At 39.0% G+C, this 20,263-nt stretch overlaps 2 protein-coding genes across 5 annotated transcripts in view; one reads left to right on the forward strand and one right to left on the reverse strand.

The window, feature by feature from the left end:
* Window positions 1–4,002, reverse strand: part of LOC132158729 (uncharacterized) — a 5,034-nt gene extending 1,032 nt beyond the window's left edge. For 2 of the 4 annotated variants that reach the window (XR_009437711.1, XM_059568273.1), the window contains exons 1-7: window positions 3,698–4,000; window positions 2,624–2,978; window positions 2,074–2,277; window positions 1,226–1,341; window positions 734–1,107; window positions 342–408; window positions 1–155 (exon numbers count right to left, since the gene is read on the reverse strand). The exon at window positions 1–155 is cut by the window's left edge and continues 11 nt beyond it. Coding sequence is in view for 1 of the 4 variants with exons in the window: in XM_059568273.1 (XP_059424256.1) it covers window positions 1–155; window positions 342–408; window positions 734–1,107; window positions 1,226–1,341; window positions 2,074–2,277; window positions 2,624–2,978; window positions 3,698–3,815 (1,389 nt within the window). In the remaining 3 variants the exon portion in view is untranslated. Of the gene's footprint in view, window positions 156–341; window positions 409–733; window positions 1,108–1,225; window positions 1,342–2,073; window positions 2,278–2,623; window positions 2,979–3,697 lie in introns of all 4 variants that reach the window. The other 2 variants (XR_009437712.1, XR_009437713.1) reach the window with 2 other exon arrangements.
* The window catches only part of LOC132158730 (ER membrane protein complex subunit 2-like), a 47,679-nt gene that overhangs the window by 11,591 nt on the left and 15,825 nt on the right, over window positions 1–20,263 (forward strand). Inside the window, exons 5-8 of the mRNA XM_059568274.1 lie at window positions 8,810–8,867; window positions 15,907–15,992; window positions 16,161–16,220; window positions 20,167–20,248. Coding sequence (XP_059424257.1) covers window positions 8,810–8,867; window positions 15,907–15,992; window positions 16,161–16,220; window positions 20,167–20,248 — 286 coding nt within the window. The remainder of the gene's footprint in view (window positions 1–8,809; window positions 8,868–15,906; window positions 15,993–16,160; window positions 16,221–20,166; window positions 20,249–20,263) is intronic.

A 20,263-nucleotide genomic window follows, 5' to 3' on the forward strand; every position in this document is an offset into this window, starting at 1 on the left:
CTCCAGTGTCGAAGATCCAGCGGCAGGATACTCAAGGTTGAATACGTAATAGCTGCTGAAGAAAGCAGCTACTCCGTGTAAAAAGAAAGGTTGTGGGCCCATCACGACATGTCCCTCGATGGATATAAGCCATCCAGAGGGCTTCATCATGACACCTGAAATGAACAGATACAACATTATGTGTTATAAGCACTTTGCGATCTGCTTAAGATACAAAGGGCTATACAAATGTAATTATTATTATAATTAGAATTATTATTATTTATTGTGGTCATGTAGATTTTAGGATGAAAACAAAATAATGAGTTAGAAATGACGATACTAGATCAAAGTAACATTACCTTGAATGATCAAGCAGGGGGTTCCGGGGAGTTCTGCAGTATTGACGTCCACAGCAGTGGCACATGGCTGTAACATAGTTAAGAAAGAAAGTGACGTGACATTCAGCCAAGTATGGTGACCCATACTCAGAATTTGTGCTCTGCATTTAACCCATCCGAAGTGCGCACACACACAGAGCAGTGAACACACACACACACTGTGAGCACACACCCGGAGCAGTGGGCAGCCATTTATGCTGCGGCGCCCGGGGAAGCTGTTAACACACAATAGCATGGATTTAGGATAAAGGATAAATATTGTTAATTGGTCAGAGGTAGTAAATAATGCAAGGTAAATGTTGATAATGTAATCACTCATTTTGCATTTTAAATATTTGAATGAAAAATCTTACATCAACTTCAAGCATCAAACTCTCTTTCGGCTCTTTGAAGTACAACATTAGGAGCAGCAGAATGCAGGCAGCCTTGTCAGAGTCTGGATCATAGCAGGCCAGAACATCACGGATCTTGGGGTTGTCCAGTGTTGCACAGTAATCCAGGATGGTCTGTCCTCGTCGACTAATTGCCTCCTGTAGCTTCTGAAGGACATCGACGTCCGTCAGGAGGCCAAAGTGCGAGAATAGGCATTTCTGAGAGAAGAGAAATGGCCATTCCTGTTTGATCTCAGACATCGCTGCAGCAGGCACTTTGTTAAGGTATTTCCGCAGGATGACGTATGTCTTTTCCATCATTGGTTCTGCTCTCTCTGCCCCACTCATTCCTTCCTCTGTGTATACAGACATAGAAATGTATTGTTAGTACCCAAGTAACAATTTGTTCTTGTAGCCGCCCAACACACACAGTGTTCAGATCTTGACCAATTACTAAAGTCTAAACAAAATTACCCCAAAAGACAATAGATGGCATGCCTGAGTAGATGTTCAGCAGATCCCTCTTTATATTCTCCAACGTTGCCTCGGTCTCCCCCTCTGGCAAATCTGCTGGGCCCCACCTGACACACCTAGGAGTGGGCATCACAGGGTAACAATACTATTGGGGACAGTTATAACCCAGAAGGTGGAGCAAGTCGTCTCATGACTGAAGGGTCAGCAGTTTGATTCCCTATTGTGACTGTCTAAATAGACCCATCCCACAGAAGTTATGTTACAGTGTAATAGTGTTGTAAACACAGGTGTATTTTATCAAACTAATTAAAGGGATATTCCACCATTTGGGGAATTAAGCTAATTTTCCACCTCCCCTCGAGTAAAACAATTGATTTTTACCATTCTCTCGTTCATCCAGCAGTTCCCTGAGTCTGGCGATACCATGTATAGCTCCAGCCTAGCATAGATCATTGGATCGGATTAGACCATTAGCATCTCGCCCGCAAAGTGACTAAGATTTCCAGAATTTGTCCTATTTAAAAGTTGTATCCCTTTAAGGTCAAGGTATTTAGTGTACCACAACCATGCATGCCAGAGAGCCACTATGCACAATATCAGCGCCCTGGCTCAGATAAATCCTAAATGGAACAAGGCCATAATCACAGGTAATAACACCTGTGTTTACTACACTATTAACATCGCAACATGATTGCTGTGAAAAGGGTCCATGTCAAAGTGTCAATAAAGTAGTCAAGAGAAAAGTATGTTTTGTCCTGTTTCAGGGTTATTCATATTCATATACAATGCTTTCGAACAAATATTGACAGAATTTACATGTATATTGCCACATACATATTGCCACATACCCGTATTGGTCAACAGGACCTCTTGCCAGTCTGGCCTCTCCTGCCATTCCCGTGCGCGGTCTACTTTCTCTGCGGCGTTGAGCAAGAGTTTTATTCCTATTTTTGTACTCCACTCTCGTTTTTACTTGTTGCAGAAGAGAGTGACATCCGTCTCCAGCAGTATCACCGTACTTGCCAATGTCGCCAAATGATTTTGGATGGCTCCTGAAAATGTGGGTGGGATAATTAGAAAACACTTATGACAGAAGCGTACAGCTAATGTAAGGATTACTTAAAGGAAAGAACTATGCTTAAAAAAAAAAAAATCAGGCTGAACAAGACCAAAAAAAAACATCAGGCTGAAACAGACCTTCATAAAAACATGTGAATTATTATGGTTTTCTTGAATATACTAGCTCTGTTTAAGCAAACCATGTTTACAAAGTCTTCACTTTTGCACCCTTTTAACATAATAGGTGCAGGGAATGAATCAGTGAAAGTTACAAACAGTTGAAGGGGGTGGGGCTGGGGATTAACTGACAGCTAATATTGATAATAGTCCCATCCCTACCTGACAATGTTTCTCACAACGTTGTGGCACATGGCTCTGGTTGGGTTGCGGTCGTGCTGCATCATTTGGTCCACGAGCACGACCACGAGAGCCTTTCTCTCGTCTGGCAATGGTCTTTCTTCTTTTTCCACTCTAAGTCGAATGGCTGGTGACACCTGGTCCCAGTTGAGACGAAAGTCAACATGCCATGGTACGCCAGAGTGTAAAGCGCTTGACGTGCTTGGGGCAGTGCTTGGAGGGCTGGGCAACAGCTGATTTGGAGGCTGGAATGTTGTGTTTGGAGGACATGGAGTTAGGGAACTTGGAGCACTTGGATCAGGAGCAGAGACCAACTCCATATTAAGAGTAACAAGTCCTAGAGGGCACAAAAACAATTTATTAATTAAGATAGGGCAAGATGAAGTGCTATGGGGTCAATAGACTGTGTGCTTAACTGTAATCCTGCTCCAGTACTTCCCGGAGGAAGCTCACACATTGGTTTCCTGTCAGCACTATTGGATGAAGAAATTTGAATTTATTCACGTGAGTGCCATTTGTTAGAATGTGACATAATGGATTGGGAGAACGCAGAAGTGGCCATTGACTCATGTTAAAAGATTGCTCTGATAATGCCACTTAAAAAAACAATAGTTAAAATAACAGGCCAATACACTATTGGAATTACAAACTCATCATAAAAGGGTCTGATTGTTTTTCACTGCTATTGTTATTAAGTTTGGAAATGCATGCAAGTAATAAGCATCAGCTGCATTCACTTCTATGTATTTCCAGATGTAAAAACAACAGCAGTGAATAACAGCCCAGTTTTGATGAGTTTGTAATTCCATACACCATATACATTTCCCCAACCCATTACGTCACACTAAACAAATGCCACACACATGAATAAGGTCTATAAGCTGTGCTGCACTCCTAAGATTAATCACTTCATCCAATAGTATTTGACAGGTAACCAATGTGTGAGCTTGGGACTATATACAAAGCATATTGTCTACCAGTTTTGCAAATGTTCTAAGGCCCTACTTCAGTGACATGAAAGAGTGAAAAGTGTAATGGGTGAACAGATGAATTTACCGTCCTTGATGCCCTTCAATAACTTCCGACTTTGGATAGGTTTGAGGTATTTCACCAGATCCCTCTCCTCCACCAAGGTCAGATCTTCAATAGACTCGACCCCAAGCTCATCCAGCATGGTGGTAAGAAGGTCATCAGGGAGATCAGGCAAGTATGACAACACTGCCTCCTTGGCCTAGTCTCATTAAGTAGTAAATCATGAAACACTGTAATTTCTCATTTTTGCCATCCCTACACTGTATGCATATTTCATACTATAGTCTGTTCAATCAACAAAGCAAGTTAATGACAAAATCAACTTTATTCAAGGCTACCAAAAAAAAAAAAAAAACTTTGTTTGCTTTGACTATATAGCCTGCTCTACTACTCACATCTCTCCTCACGTATCCTGTATACTCACTTTCCTCCCTGCTCATACTGCCTCTGGAAAAGAATGGTGGAGAGCAATAAGGGACTGATCATACACATTGTATGCTGAAAGAGGATAGTAGTCCAGTAGATCTTCCTGCTTAATGCACACATAATTGTCTTGGGCCACTCCTAGGTCACAGTACACACCTGTGTCACATAACTTTACAAAAGTATGTTTCTCTGAGACAAAATAGACCGAGTTATGAACAACAATAATTAGCATAATCTTCCCAATAAGAAGCCCTTCATCACTGTTCTCTAGTAAAATGTGCATCCCCCTTTTGTAATCTGTGCCTTTGACTGTAACATAGTTACAAGCCACTGCCGACTGTAACTGGAATAGACAACTGGCTACAGATGCCCTGATCTTGTCATTGTAATCGTCAACATGAAAATCAGTCCCCTTTTCTGCTTGTACAAGTGGAGGGAACAAGTTTCCTGCACTCAAATACGCTTGTAGAAGTTGGTGCCTCTCTGCTAGAGTTTTGCACAAATTTTTAAAATTGTGCAATTTTCTGGCACACTGTTTAAAGAATGTATGTTTGCTCTCAAATCGGAGTGTCCATAGGCGAATAAGTGGGCCAAAGTGAATAATGAGAGATGGATAGTGGCACAGATAATGGTGCTTTGGTCTGAGGGGGGCATTGGGGAAAAGCCTTGTCCTGTTGTCTATGTACTCCTCTATGAGGACTTTAAGATACGCAACCTGGCCCTCTGTAATGACCGGTGCACAGATAAGCTCAACAATCTCCCTCAGCTGCAAAATCATTTGCCACACCTCATTTTCGCAGGGATCTTTAATCCTGTCACCGACCATGAGTGGGAGAAGTCTAAGCAAACACCAGTTCTGAACTGCATGCCCACTGAGCTTGTCGCTGCTGGGAGAGAGGTCTGCTGGTTTGTCCTTACCATCGTTAACTTCATATCTGAACTGGTTCTTGCACCTGTTTAACTGCAGGTATGTAAAATGATTATCCTCAACTAAATGGCGAATATATAAAGGAAGGTCATAAGCTATGACTCCCTCAAATAAGTCATGGCCTAGACATGGTGGTAGGCCAGGCTGGCAAACATGGAAATGTGAAAGCTGATTGAAAGGAGAGTCAAACTTGATGCCGCATACAGAGTCAGTGGCAGTAGTTTCCTGCTCTTGCAAATTACTTGCATATGATTGGGCTGTTCTTTTGGTACCACACGATATAGGATTAGTCAGGAAATCATCTCTACACACCTCACAGTAACGACAAAAATAAGTAGACCGACTGAAGTTCTCCAAGAATCCCCCAATAGAATGGGATCCCAGGTTGTCTCCTGCAATGGCAACCAAAGAGCCCTTTAGAACAATGCCATCAGATGTGACTACACCTCTCTGCTCCAGAATTTTGAGGTCCTCAATCAGGGGAGCAAAAACTTTATTTACCCCAAAATACTTAAAGTCCTGTTCCCTACATAAGAGAACAAGTTGCATCTGATCAATAGAAGATCTATTGTGAGGCAAGATATCAGTCAGAGTTAGGTAAACCGCTAAAACCTTGTGCTTTTTTTTCCCTGAGCCCAGGGGGTTGACAACCTCAAAGGCATCTTGGTACAGTATTAAACCAAGTGAAGAAGGGTCAGCTTTCAACATTGGAATACTTTCAAAGCCTTCTCCATCCTTGACATCCTGATAGACAGCATCAGTAGATGGCTGCAAACGTGTCATGGTATACTGTTCGCGTAGAGACTCATTTTTGAAAAGTGTCACCAATGTCTCATGAATAGGAACATACTGAGCAAAACATTCTTTGTCATTTTCATCATTGCCCAAGAGCAAAGGAACGGGATGAACATAGTTAAAAAACTCTTTAAAAGCAGCCTTCCTCTTTGCATCTGTACTGAGCATTCCCCTGTTATAGAGTGTGAGTAGATCATCTCTGTTCATGTCCTCAGTGATGCTGCTTATAGTGGCCTGAGGGATTCTGAGTTCTTTTAGTTTCTCACTCAGAATGTTTAGGGAATTGGACAGGCCAAGTTCATGAGCACTTTGAAAACCATCAATAATGGTTTGAATGGTGCTTGCTGGTAAGAGTAGCTTAGATTGCAATTTCAGGTAAAAAAGTGTAAGGTTCTGTAAAAATAGGTTTTCGTCGATAGCTAATGGCATTTGTGGTTCATTATGTTCCTCGGCAGCCTCTGAATATGACTGACTGGGTCCTGGCAACGGCTCTGTAGCAATAGACTTGTCTAAAACAAGGTTATCTAAAACTGAATCCTCTGCACACCTATGTTTTCTGGAAATATGTGAAGCAAAAGTCATTACGTATGTGAACGTGCAATCACAACCTCTAAATGGACATCTAGTTACCATTCCTTCCCTTATGTGTGTCTTCAAATGCTTAATAAGAGAGGTCAAAGTGTCACACTTAAATGCACAAGCCTCAAGCAGACATTTCAAGGGTGTGTCAGGTGGTAGAGCTGATGTGCCAGGTAGTATAGGCCCAGCAGCCTGCAGGTAGGACCTATGCTGCCTATACATATGAATTTGCAGTCCCGTGTGTTTTATGTACCTCCGTGGACAGTCAGGCACCCCACACTGGTAGTGATAATTGGGGGCATTGCTATGCAGTTTTGTGTGCTGAACATAGTTACACACATTCTCAGACACATGCTCACAGCCAACGAATTTACAGTTGAACATTGTGGTGCATGTTAACTAGTCACCTACTGTACCTAATCTATTTCTCCTCACTCTTAGCCTGACACTGAACAGAATGGTTAGCCTCGCCCTCTGATGACCTGGAAAGAAAAGAAAAGGAAAGAAAAAGGAGAAATTACACGGCAACCAACAATAAGAATTTCAGTTTGAATGCAGATTATGATCATTTATCATTGTAATATAATTTTAGCCGTATGTCAAAAATGATAGTGGTATATAAATAGTGTTTTTTTCTGTAGCACTTTGAGATTGCTCACTCAATGTAAGGTGCATTTACAACTTTTACAATTATTATTCATTTATATCAGGACAAGTGGGAACCCAAGTGTTAAAACCCTCCCGTTGTCGAATACGACATGAGACTAACTTACTCCAGTTAGCTCAGTCATATTGTAACTAGGATATCTGCTGGAAAAAAATAATAATTCATGTACCGTTTGAATCACTAAGTCATTAAAGTTAAACAGCTAACGGTTAGCCCTGCTAATCTATGATAACCTTGACTAATTAGAGAAATGTGCACACATAAATAGTAATGTTTGTCCCATCATTGGTTTATAAACTTTACAAACACCAGATTTGTCTAAACTGTGATATTGACATGCAAAATATTAGCGAAACTCTCGTCATTACTAACATTACTACTATTAGCAAATGCTGTGAGAGAATTTTCAACAATTCCGGACACTTGCTAACAAAATGAGAACTGTTGTAACTAGGATATCCGCTGGAAAAAAAAAATCATGGACCGTTTGAATCACTAAGTCATTAAAGTTAAACAGCTAACGGTTAGCCCTGCTAATCTATGATAACCTTGACTAATTACAGAAATGTGCACACATAAATAGTAATGCTTGTCCCATCATTGGTTTATAAACTTTACAAACACCAGATTTTTTTAAACCGTGATAGTGACATGAAAAATTATAGAGAAACTCTCGTCATTACTAACATTACTACTATTAGCAAATGCTGTGAGAGAACTTTCAACAATTCCGGGCACTTGCTAACAAAATGTGAACTGTGTCATGCGATAAACGTTTATTTGAAAGTATATATTGTAATTATATCAAAATAACATCGGTGTAAGTGCTGCAAACATGCATGCTGCTCACCTTCTCCATTCAGCCCGGAATAGAAGAGGGACACGATGGCGCTTTCAATTCAAAACAGATCGGTTATGTCATGTGACTTCCCAGGGCATATTTCAATACAATATTTCACTGTAATAATACCGTTTAATGTTGTGAAATCCTTAATTTTTTTCACTGTGTTGCTGTGATATTACAGACCTTGTTGTGATATAACAGCAGGTTTTAGATTGCAAGATTTTACTGTAAAATAAGAGTTAAATTCTGTAAAATCCAAGGATACTGTAGTTTTTACAGGTATTCATTGGGATATTACAGGGAAAACTTAATTACAACAAGTAACTGTAAAATAATACTGTTAATTATTGTGAAATGCTGGTAATTTTTAACAGTGTGAAGTTCTTGTGGCATTGTCCTCCTATTCTTCAGAAAACACTGTATGAGATCAGAATCGTAATTCATAACATCTTTTCAAACACTCTGTGCTCTCCAACCCTCAGTTCAGGTTGAAGGGCCCGTCGGGTGTATTTATTTATTTTTTTTGCATCTGTAACTCATAGATGTCTCTCCTCGGAATGCTTTTTAAGTGAAATGCGCTTCGAAACGATGCCTGATTTGTGGTGGAAGTGCAGGCTGATTTGTTTAGAGGTAAATCAAAGTGCAGGCAATCACGTTTGTGGATTACTGTACACTCTTTGTAGAGCTAGTAAACCTTGCACAACAGTGGCTATTTGAGGAGGTACAATAATGGCTGTTTATTTCTGCCACTTGGATACATAGGCTTGGTCACCATAGAAATAAGCCGCTCTGTATACAAAAAGTTGTTTACTGTGAACTTTATGTGATAGCCCTACCACTTAATTACACATGACCAGTGTTCTTGTTGATTGTCCTTAAACATGATCTCTGTTGAAGGTATGAGGATGCCAATAAGCTGTATGACTCAATACTACAAGATGACCCGACTAATACGGTAAGCAAAAAAGGTTATTTATTTTTTTTATTTTTTTCTTAATTCAGCCATATATGTTAAATGCTTTCTCCCCTCAGTGACCTTGGCTGCTAAAAACACACACACGCAAACACAGTACACACAAGTGTGTGGGGTAACAAAGACCATTGATTTATGGACTTCAGTTGTATTAAACACGGCCGGGGCAACCTCAGCAAAAATAAATGCCTTGCCTTTTGAAGATGAGGATTTATCGTTTTCCAAAGACTCATGGGTCCCAGGGGTGCTGATGGTTTTCCTTGTTTTTTTATATACCTGTAACCTTTGGATAACCTAAAGGAATAGTTCATCCAGAAATGAAAATCCGGTCTTCATTTAATCACCCATATGTCATTCTAAAAGCATAAGGTTTCATTTCTTCACAAATCAAATCGTTTTTGAAGTTTAAGTGAATTGAGTTGGTCTAGTTCACGAAACCATTCTTGTTTCATCCACAAATTGACTCATTCGGTTCTTGAGTTCAACTCAATGACTCAGTGATCCACTAGCAGTGAGGATCAGTGAATAACAAATAAAATTTTGGTCTGTTTTTCACACAAAGTTACACTACCATTCAAAACATACCAATGCTCAAAAATTTGATAAAAACAATATAGAATAAACGGTAATATTGTGAAATTGTTGAAATATTAATATCAGTATTTCACAATGTAGTTTATTCCTGGCAAAGGAATGACAAAGCTGAATTTTCAGCAGCCAACTCTAGTCTTCAGTATCACATGATCCTTAAGAAATCATTCTAATATTCTGATTTTGTGCTCAAGGAAACAAACTTCTAAATATTGAAAACATATTTGCTGCTTAATATTTTTGTGAAAAGTATACTTTTTTTCCCAGATTTCTGTCAATAATCAAGAACAGCAGTTAGGTTAAACTCAGGTTGAACTGGGGGACATTTTGTCAATGAGATGATGGGAAAAATTATCCTGAATTAACCCCTATTTGAAATAGAAATCTGCTGCAACATTATAAATGTCTTTACTGTCACTTTTGAACCATTGATTGCTTCTTTTGTGAATAAATATATAGCGTAAAAAAAAAAAACTGACTCCAGACTTTTGAACGGTAGTGTATTTTATTTTTGGGCAAACTCTCCCTTTAAAGTATGTGGTTCAGTCTTTATTTATTATCTAAAGATCACTTAGGTATTAAAAGCCCAAATGTACCATTAGCTATTGATTTGTCTTGTCTTGGCGTAACGCATGAAGCCTGTTTTTTATTCACTTAATATTTATTGAGATTCAGTGGAGTGGTTTACAGTATCCAAGTATGCTCTATGTTTTTCCAATATTTTTCCACCATCACCTCAAAACATATTGTACCTGCCCTTCATTCTTACATAAGGGCTGTGCAGCGATGCAGGAAAATAAATGTTTTAAAGTGTTTTCATAACCTTATTTGTTTTGGCCCATCCCTGTAGATGCGAAACACTTTTTTTTTTGTTGCGCTGTCTTTACACATGGACTTGCTTGGATGTTTTAAACATTTTCTCTCAGCTGGCAAAGTGAGTGATGAAGCAGATACTTTTGTTCTTTGGACATCGTGCACGGATTCCACACCTCACCGTCCATTTGTTTTGAACACATGGAGGCTTTGCTGGCAAAGTCAATAAACCCTCATGTGCACTCTGTAGGGACCCCCTTCCCACTGGTAATCTCTCTCTGCACGTTTTCGGCCGTAAAGGGACAGTTCACCCATAATTAAGAGTCTGTCATCATTTGCTCTCTCTCATATTGTTCCAAACCATAATTAATTTATTCTTCTATGATACATTTTTAGTTATGTCACTCTTTTGCAAGCAGTTATTATGAATGGGGAGTTGTTAAGTTTCAGAAAGTATGTACAAACAGGATAAAATATAATAAAAATCTATTTGATTATTACACTTTCTTTTTGAATCATATATTTAAATGAGTCATATGACAGCTTTAAAGTGTTATTCAATGATAATCATCTCTTACATTGGACTGATAACCATTTAGACTGAATCATTGAATAAGGGAGTTGAATTCAAGAACCAGATCAGTCAGATTCATAAACTTATTCAGACTGGTATTCTAAACTAAATCAATGATTTATTGATCAGATCTGACTAGAACAATTATTAATTTCACACATCAGACATTGCTGCTACTTTGCAAGAACTACTTTTATGACCTTTTTATTTTTTTACTTTAGTGTCACTTTGTGATGCTTTTTATCATTTGGGACCTTGACAACCTCTGTCTTTATTCTGTTTTGTTAAATGTGGCCTGGATATTCTTAAAAAAAAAAATCACTTCTTGTGTTTCACTAAAGAAAGTCAAGGGGGTTTGGAGCAAGTTAATAAATAATGACAAAATTTTCATTTTGGGGTTTTCATTTTAAGCTATTGCTTCAAGCGATCACTGTCTTCATCTTGTGGGTGCAAAAAAAACCTCCTGTCCCCCATCCTCTCGTCCCTGCATTTGTTATATTGTTACCATTGATATTTATTTAACTATCTGTTACTGTTGGACCAAACTGCTCCCATCCATCTTTCTTCCTCTGAAAACGAGAGGCCTGCACTGTTTGTTTTTTGTGCATTTCAACCGAGGCACTCTCCCTATTCCCATGATCAAGGTTAAATTGCAAGCACATTTAACGGCGTGTAAATGGGAAGTTGAGAAGATCAGCGCAAAATGGATATCATCAAACCAGTGTGGTTACATTATTCTTCACAATCTTGTAATCATATCGCTTTGCCCCTCTGTTAACATCCAAAAGATATGAAACAAATTTTCCCTCAGGGAAATATGTTTCCCAGTGTCCTAGTGTTATCCAAGCCAAACACGCTTTGGAAAAGAATGTGGCAATTACGTGATTTTTGCAAATGTCCCCATCAAAGTCTTGCGTTTTACATGAACTTTGTCTTCCGTAGTAATAAAAACCATGAGGTGAAATATGATATCCCATTACCTGCAGGTGAAATCTACTGGGTAAACTTAACTCAAAATTGTTAAACTGGGTTTTTATTTATGAACTGTCATTTTAACCCAAATTTGAATTGTCATCATCAATATAATGAAATGGTCCTTTTACACACAGTTCAGCAGAAAAAAGTGCTGGAAAATACTGTCCAACCACGTCTCATTACCTCATCAGTCTCTCACAGAAACCGGCTGCAACCATCATCTCCTAAAAGGAAATGTGCATTTGTGAATGATCCCTCAGACAGCCATCATTTTTTTGAAACCAGGAAGTCTGGGAGATGAAGTGAAATGGGCTGACAGATTCTTAAAGATTTGCTCGATCGCTCTGTGAAATGTCATGCTGCAGGATTTTACTCTTTCAGGACTTATCATTAAGTTGCTCTCTATGTCAAAAGACCAGAACAGGCCATCAGTGTAGCCACGTTTCTCAGTGAAAAACAGAAAAATCCCATCTCTTATCTTCATGCAGAATGCACATTGACAGGACATGGAAGGCTTGGTAGGATTCACCCACTTGTGGAAATGGTGTAGGCGAGAACCATGTGAACCACCCTGACACAATTAGGTTCAGCCCAGGTTTTACTGATGGCCCTGAAAGAGATTTGCCTGTTTCCTGATGTCCAAACTCAAGTCGCCTCCCATCAAATCCAATGCATTTTGAGGAAGAGAATGGAAGAAAACCATGGAAGAGTTGTTGTGCAGTGGCAGCTAGACTATATTTTCCCACAATCCAATCCCAGGCGGGGTGACAAGAGGTTGTGGTATGGGAGGGATGACATCATCTAGGTCACCTGTCTGTAAATGCGAGGCTTATCTAAATGCTGTGTTTTTTAACATGTTCAGTGGAATGGGATGAGGGCACGATCCAAGAAAATGGCGGAAAATTGGCGACTACTGTGAGGACTTGTGAGGCATCCTAGCATGCAGAGCTGAGATTGGAAACTGAACTGTTGTAATTATAGGCTGTGGAATAGATGTGGGACCCATTAACCAAAATTGTTGAATCAACAAAAATTGTTCAAGGTTTCTCTGCCATGGCGGTGTCCAAAGAATGTTCGAACTCCTAGCCCTTCCATCGCTCATTATGGTCCAATACCTACAGCAATGATTTGGAGAAGTTCTTCCTGGCTTCTGTCAGTCTGTCTATCTATCTATCTCTCTCTCTCTCTCTTTCTCTCCCTGTCAGCCTACCTACCCATTCATCCGTCTGTTTTTGTCTATTTGTCATTCTTTCCATCTATACATCTGTTGTTTCTTCCATCTATCACTCATTCTATCAGTCTACTGTTCATTCTTTCCATCATATATCTTTGAAGTGGTCTACCTTTACTCACATAAAACATTGCCCATTGCTAAACACTTAAATGTAATGTTAACAAGCTATTTATTTTAACACTGATTGACATTTCAGGCTTACTGCATTCACTGAATTTCAGCACTTTCACTCTGCCTGTAATTCAGCAGGATAAACATGGCTGTGCTTGTGAAAGCAATTGAGGTCAATGAGAATCCTCCTGAGGTTGACCCCTAGAATTACGGGCAATTACAGTGCAGTACAAGATGGAGTTTGTAAAGGTCAAACAGATTCTTCTGAACTGACACTACATTTTGATCCAACTATATTTTTTTCATACAGTTCTTATAAAACTGTTTGACTTTTCTGTGCAACACAAAAAGAAGACATTTTTGTCTTAATAGTGAAACTCAGTGGGGTCTTATGTTGCTTTACCTTCTTTATGAGTTGCATTTGTGTAGACAAGTACATTCGGAACGTTCTTTAAAATAATATGTGGCATGAGGGTGAGTAAATTATGACAATTATCGTCTTTAAGCATTACATCAGAAGATTTGTATGTTCTCATGAAATTTTGACTTTTTTATATTTAGTTTTTATTATGAAAACACAACCACCTTTTTGAGTTATTCTAAGCCTTTTAAACACTGTTAGAAAGAACTTATCGACTGCTACTGGTAATTTTTTCTGAAACCACTAGCAGGTAATTCTCTTATTTGAGGATGAATTTGAAGTCAGGTCGTGTCGGTACACCACAGCGCTGAGAGTCAACTCCTCTTCACCCTGTGGGAATGACGTTTGCATTTGAAATCCCTGGAGGTGGGCTCTCAATAGCAGTCTGAAAGCAGAGCCAGGGGTTGATAGAAGCAGCCAGGTCCTTCACGGTGAGAGCCACTCAGAAATGCTTAAGAAGAAAGAATCGCAAAGAGATGCAAAAATTAGATGCTGGCCTTTCCCAGATCATGTCGAAAGAGAAGTGAGAGGGGTGGGAAGGAATAAAGAGACTGAAATGGTTTGGAATAGCTCATTGTTTAATAAAGTTTCGTAAGACTCTCTGGTCTACCAGCCTCCGTATGTTTCCGTCAGTGCCAAGTGCGCTAAGAGGAAACGAAAGACAGATATGAGGGCCGAGTAAATAACCTGCGGTCGCAAACAGCCTTCCGTCTTGTTCAGTACCGAATACAAAGAAATCGTTCATTGGTAGAAACTGAACATTAACAATAAAATTTGGTAGCTTAAACTATTTGGAATTGCCATTTTATTCCATTCCAGAGTTTCTTTAAATACTTTTGGTGGGTAAAGTTATATAGCAATACAGAACGCGTACAATAATCCAAACATCTTGAGGTTGTAGCTCTAGCCTTATTTCACCTGTCATCTGCAGCCCAGTAATGTGAAACCATGTCTTCCGCTGATCCAGTAAGTACTATCAGACTTGCGTACAGTAGGGGTTTGGCAGTTCATCAGCTCCTTAGCTCGAGCAGCCAGTGAAGCAGGTTCGCCTGGCTGCGTGGTTGATGGATAAGTGGATTTGGAGTGGCGGTGGTATCATAGCAGTTCCAGATTTATGGCCTTTCAGACGTGACTCATGCCCAGCTTGATGGAGTTTGGTCCGTGCTGTGGTAGTAGGGAAGACCAACTCTATCAAGTGCCAGTTCATAAATAATATCTGGGGCACCTCGAATGGTAAAGCTTCTGCTCTTTGCTCTCCTTTTACCAGCGAAGGGAAAAAAGAGCCGCTCCTGGAAAAGTCGTAGAACCTGGCGTAATACTTTCTGATTCAGATTGATGAGATTCTAATCCGCCTGAAAGTCACTTCTGCGTTGGAATAGGGCGGACGTTATTTGTGGCTGATGCAAACTGGGCTTTGTAAGTTTATGTGAATGCGTATGGCCCGCGGCTCTTTGGCAATGTGTTATTTTCACCACTTGAAATGGGTACTTGCTCTTTCTTATGTGAGCAACATCCTCGTTGATGCTTGTGCGCCAGAATCCAGAGGCTTTCTAATCTGATAAAGACATTACTTCTCGGTATCTGCTGTTATATTACTTATGACTTGAATACAATAATAATATGCTTTCAAGGAAATGTAATATTGGACAATCTGATGGTGTAAGGCTGTTTATTGTAAAACTTCCTCGGGAAGAAAAAAAAAGGACTTCACATGCCCTTCTGTCCAGTGACTGACAGCATTTATTTCTACATAACACCCTGTTTCAAAGAAGGATTGATGCTTATACAATATACACTGTAACATTTACAACCCCTGTCATGGTTGGAAGGTTAAGAGTTTTTTTTTTTAAGAAGAAGAACACTACATTTGAATTTTGTAATCTTTACCTTTTAGATTTAACATGTATCAAAATAGAATTTAGTAGCATATTTTATAGTTTTGAATTTGAGTTTTCTAAATATGAATTTTACATGTAAAATTACAAACTTTTTTGGCATATTTTTTGACAATCTGACAGTGTTTGACTTCACTATAATATATCTAAATAGACAAAATCAGTATTTGTCTGATCGACACTCATGAGATGGATGTGAAATCCAACTATGTTAGACTTTGATTCCGTCCCTGTTGTCTTCAGAGCCTGATCAAAAAAATCCCAGGGGATTGTGGAGATTTCTTCAGCTCTCACAATACTATGATCATTTTACACATCCCTCTTTATTTCACTCTTTGCTCTTTTCTGTTGCTAACAAACACTTGAAACTCTAAAGCCCTAATCCTCTGTGGATGTCAACTCAACAGGCAGCAAGGAAGCGCAAGATCTCCATCCTGCGAGCACAGGGCAAAAGCAGTGAGGCCATCCGTGAGCTCAACGAATATCTGGAGCAGTGAGTGTTTTACAAGAGGATTTCGAACCCCCTTACCCTTCCCCCAATCTCTTTTTAATTAAAAAAGGTTTTGCATTTGATTGAGTTGGCCCCCAAGCCTTTCCCTAACCCCCCTTTTGTCCACAGTGGCCTTTCTGATGAGCTAACTACCACTACTCTGTCTTGCAGGTTTGTGGGAGACCAGGAAGCATGGCATGAGCTGTCTGAACTCTACATCAATGAGCATGAGTAATGATATCTTACCTAATTTACATTTTGGAGTTTTTTTTGCTTCAGTCTTGCAAGAAGTTGACAGAACATAAAGTTAATCATATTATCTGTGGTCCACCTTACCCCATATGGAAACAACATAACTAGAACATATTCACTTATATATCTGCAATTATATCTGCATACTGGGTTTCAATTAGCTCAGATGAATTTGATGGGAAAATACAAGATTCATTTTAATCCATACTTCATTGTTTAAAACAAACTGTAGCCTATTCCATCAAATGTCAGTGTTGATTATTTTATTTTTGCAGAATTTCAGTTATGACATTTGTTTTTTTTTCCCTCAAGATAAATATAATTTTTTCATAGTCTACATTATATAGTTTGATGCCATAAATTAAATTTAAAAAAATAATTTTATATTTTGTGCTGCTTTTAATTTATTCAGACAAAAGAGTATATAATTATTTACATGCCATTTATTGGCTATGTCCATAGTGTAAAAAATAACTATCAATAGCTAGAATTGTTTTTTTGGAACTTTTTTTAAAATCCGAGCATTGTAAATGTCAGCAGATTTGCTTCAGTGTATTGTTTAATTTTAAGATTGACTTTAGTGTATTGTTACACAGTGTAGAAATGTAGAGTTTTTCCCTCCTAAACTAAAATTTTAAGATATAATCTCAACTCATCAAAAACATTTAATCAGCAATTAAAGCGATTAATCAGTCACCAGTATGTCAGTAAAATGTCCAGAAGTTGTCCGCATGGAATGTGATGTTTACGAGGGTTATGAGGTCACATTCACCAGCATCTTGCAGGTCATTCTCAGGACCTTCAGTTGACGTGCGATGGTTGCTGCAGAGCTGTGGGATCCTCTGGAGTAAAAGACAGTGAAATGCCAGTCTCAGTCAGGGGCCCTGCTTAAATCTCTGTGTCTGTTTGTCCTATGGAGTAGGGCCATAATAGGATTTGTTCCTTGAGCCCCCTCTCCAACTCCTGGGATAAGACTGTGCTCCCCTGCTGATATCTCTTTTGCCAGGGGTTACTTTCTGCCAGGCATCAGGATTGCAGGAAACTTACTTTATGTCTCCTCTCCTCCATCCTTTTTTAATTGTTGTGATCTTATTGTCCACGAGGGGGGCTACGGGGTGTTGCATGTGAGAGAGAGAAAAAGTTGGTTGTCCCGGTCGGAGAGCACTGGCCATAGGAATGCAGTTGCTCAGTGAGAGCACTGCTTATTAGATACCTCACGGTTTTGTGTAAAGGGCTTTATTGCTGTAGCAGACAGAGGAAATCCAGGGGTGAGAGGATTATCTACCCACTTAGCCCAACTTTTCTAATATCACACCATTCTCTGACAACGTCTTATCTATAGGCGTGTCGGTGTCAATCTTTTTTCTTTCTTCCCTTTCTCTTTCGGTTATTTATTTCAGGTCACAGACTCACTTTTTCCCTTTCCCTCCTCTTCCGGCAAAGTCTGCATTACCACATCCCTCTTCCATGCTATGAAAGAACAGGGAAAAAGAGAAATTCCCAAGAGAACGAGGTGGTACCCATTCTCCCAACCAGTCAAAACAAGACGAAGACAAATAAATGCCACCCTACCAGCTGATTACATAGCTATGTCGGGTGGCTATCTACACTAAGTCCGTAGTACAAGTAGGCCACTATTGAATCACACTTTTTAATAAGAGTTAAACTAAATTCCACTTTGGTAAAGAAATGTGTCAAAGTGTTGAATTATTTGCTAGATTTAGGTTGCAGAGTGCAAAACTAGTTGGTCTTAAGTGAGCCCTGTGTTGTTACACTGGTTGGCCATGTAAACCAAACAGATTAGACTACACTTGTCAACATTTGAAGTGGATCAAAACCTTTCATCAAAGTTGTCCTAAAACTTAAAACCAAAATCCATTCTTGTCTAAGGACAACTTTGATCAACGTTTTGGATCCACTTCAAATGTTGACTACTGTAGATTCTGTCAAAATCTGTTAGATGGAGTATACTAGAAAGGGAAGTCTTGATAAACTCAGTTTACATCACTTATCGACCAGTTGGTTGTCGGATAACAAGTCGGTCATTCTAACCAATCGCTAGGTTAGTAGGTTTGTAGGTCCTTCAGAAAATGAACGTGGAAACACATTTACGCCTTTGAAAAATAAGGTAATTCCACCTTCATTTCTTAGAATTAATACTTAATAACTCTCCGTGTGACTTTCTATTTTCCAGTTTTCCCAGTGTTATTGATATTGTTCGTTTTTATTAATAGTTTATATTAGTGTATATGAGTTTTTATGTGGTTTAGTTTTGTGTGTGTGTGTGTGTGTGTGTGTGTGTGTGTGTTTGTATGCCTATTTAGTTTTTTTTTTCTTTTAGCTTGAGTTATTTTAGTAATTCCAGTTAAAATAAAATTTAGAAATATTTCCTAGGCAACTGCCTTAAATTAATATAAGTTTTTAGTAATATTACATTTCAATGCACGTTTATTTTATTTGAAGTAAAAACAAATTAATAATCTTAGATTCAGTTACATTTTTAAACTCAAAATGGGAATTTATATCTCCCTATTTGGCTTTATATCTCAAAATGTGACTTAACATCTTGCAGTGCAATTTTAAATGTTATATAGAAATTAAAATCACATTGTGAAATTTAAAGTTGGCATTTTGGGATATAAAGTCAAAATTGTGAGATATACAGACAAATTTTGAGATTAAAAAGCAAATTAGGATACAAAATTAAAATCTAAAATCTACTCTGAGATAGAAATGTGCTTTCGTATTTCAAATGGAAGAATGGTAGAGTTGGCCGTGGATGTTGAATGCTCAGGTAGTGGGTGTTGAGTTCAGTTGTGATGTGGATTAATGCGTGCCTTGCTTTCTCTGTGTTTCTCCATATGTCTGTCTCTCTCTCACTCTTTACATTGCTCTGCTGCATTTTGCACCATGGCAGGAGCACATCTGAAAGTCTTTATGAAGAGGAAATGGTAATTGCAAGCAGCCTTTAACCTTCTGAGTGGCCTGATCTCACTGGCTCACTCCTTCAACCTCTTTGACTGTCTATCTATGAATTTGAAGTCTCTTGAACATTTCCTAAATGGACTCATCATCTTATAAGAGTCAGCAATAGCAACAGTCTTTTTCCACCAAAAAAAAGTCCAGTTTGCGTCAACACGTTATTTCTGCCAGTCGTAAGATTACCATCCTTAACTCGATTGGATGCACTCCAGCTCTGTTATACAATTTGATGTGTTGTGATAAATTGATATGTGTGCGCAAGCACGTACTGTGTGGGACTTCATGTGTGGACCTTGCACAGAGCGAGACAGAAAGCTTGCTAACGGTAGCTAAAAATGTCTTGCGGTTTTCGGGACTTGAGGCGGTAACGAGCCTTTCAACCCCGTCCACAGCTTTTGGACACATTTGGCTCATTTTTGTGTCTTGTGGGTTTGTCGTAATAGTCCTGAAGTTCTTTTTGAAATTGTTTGGTTTTTTTGGTGGGAGCAATGGGGAAATGTGCAGGCCCATGTTGTATACTTATAATGGAGAGAGTGTCTGAGACATGAAACTGTAAATTAGTGTGAGGTCAGCAGCTCAGCTGTGATATCATGTGGAAACGACTCTTGAGAATGACCTTAAGACAGTCTCGAGATGTCAGTGATGATGCCAGGGACACATTGGTAGACCAGATTCATCTTGGCCTTCTGTAAAAAGGTGATAATGAATCTAGGGCCTGATTGCCACCTCTGTTGAAAAGCTTTGTTCATCATTTGACCATATGGGTGTTCATACACAGATTTCCATTAACCCTCATAAAAGCTGATGAAAGGGAAACCTCAGACTGTCATGTCTCTCAACTGTCAACGAGATTGAGTTTCACTTTGTGTGATCAGCCACAAAGCTACTGGGAGATGTTTTCTATGATCTTCATTTTTTTCTTTCTCTTGTTTCTTTCCCACAGTTACGCAAAAGCAGCTTTTTGTCTTGAAGAGCTGATGATGACAAATCCACATAATCACCTGTACTGCGAACAGTACGCAGAGGTATAGTAGCTTTCT

This window comes from Carassius carassius, chromosome 15 (genome assembly GCF_963082965.1).
Source record: "Carassius carassius chromosome 15, fCarCar2.1, whole genome shotgun sequence".
Lineage (NCBI taxonomy): Eukaryota > Metazoa > Chordata > Actinopteri > Cypriniformes > Cyprinidae > Carassius > Carassius carassius.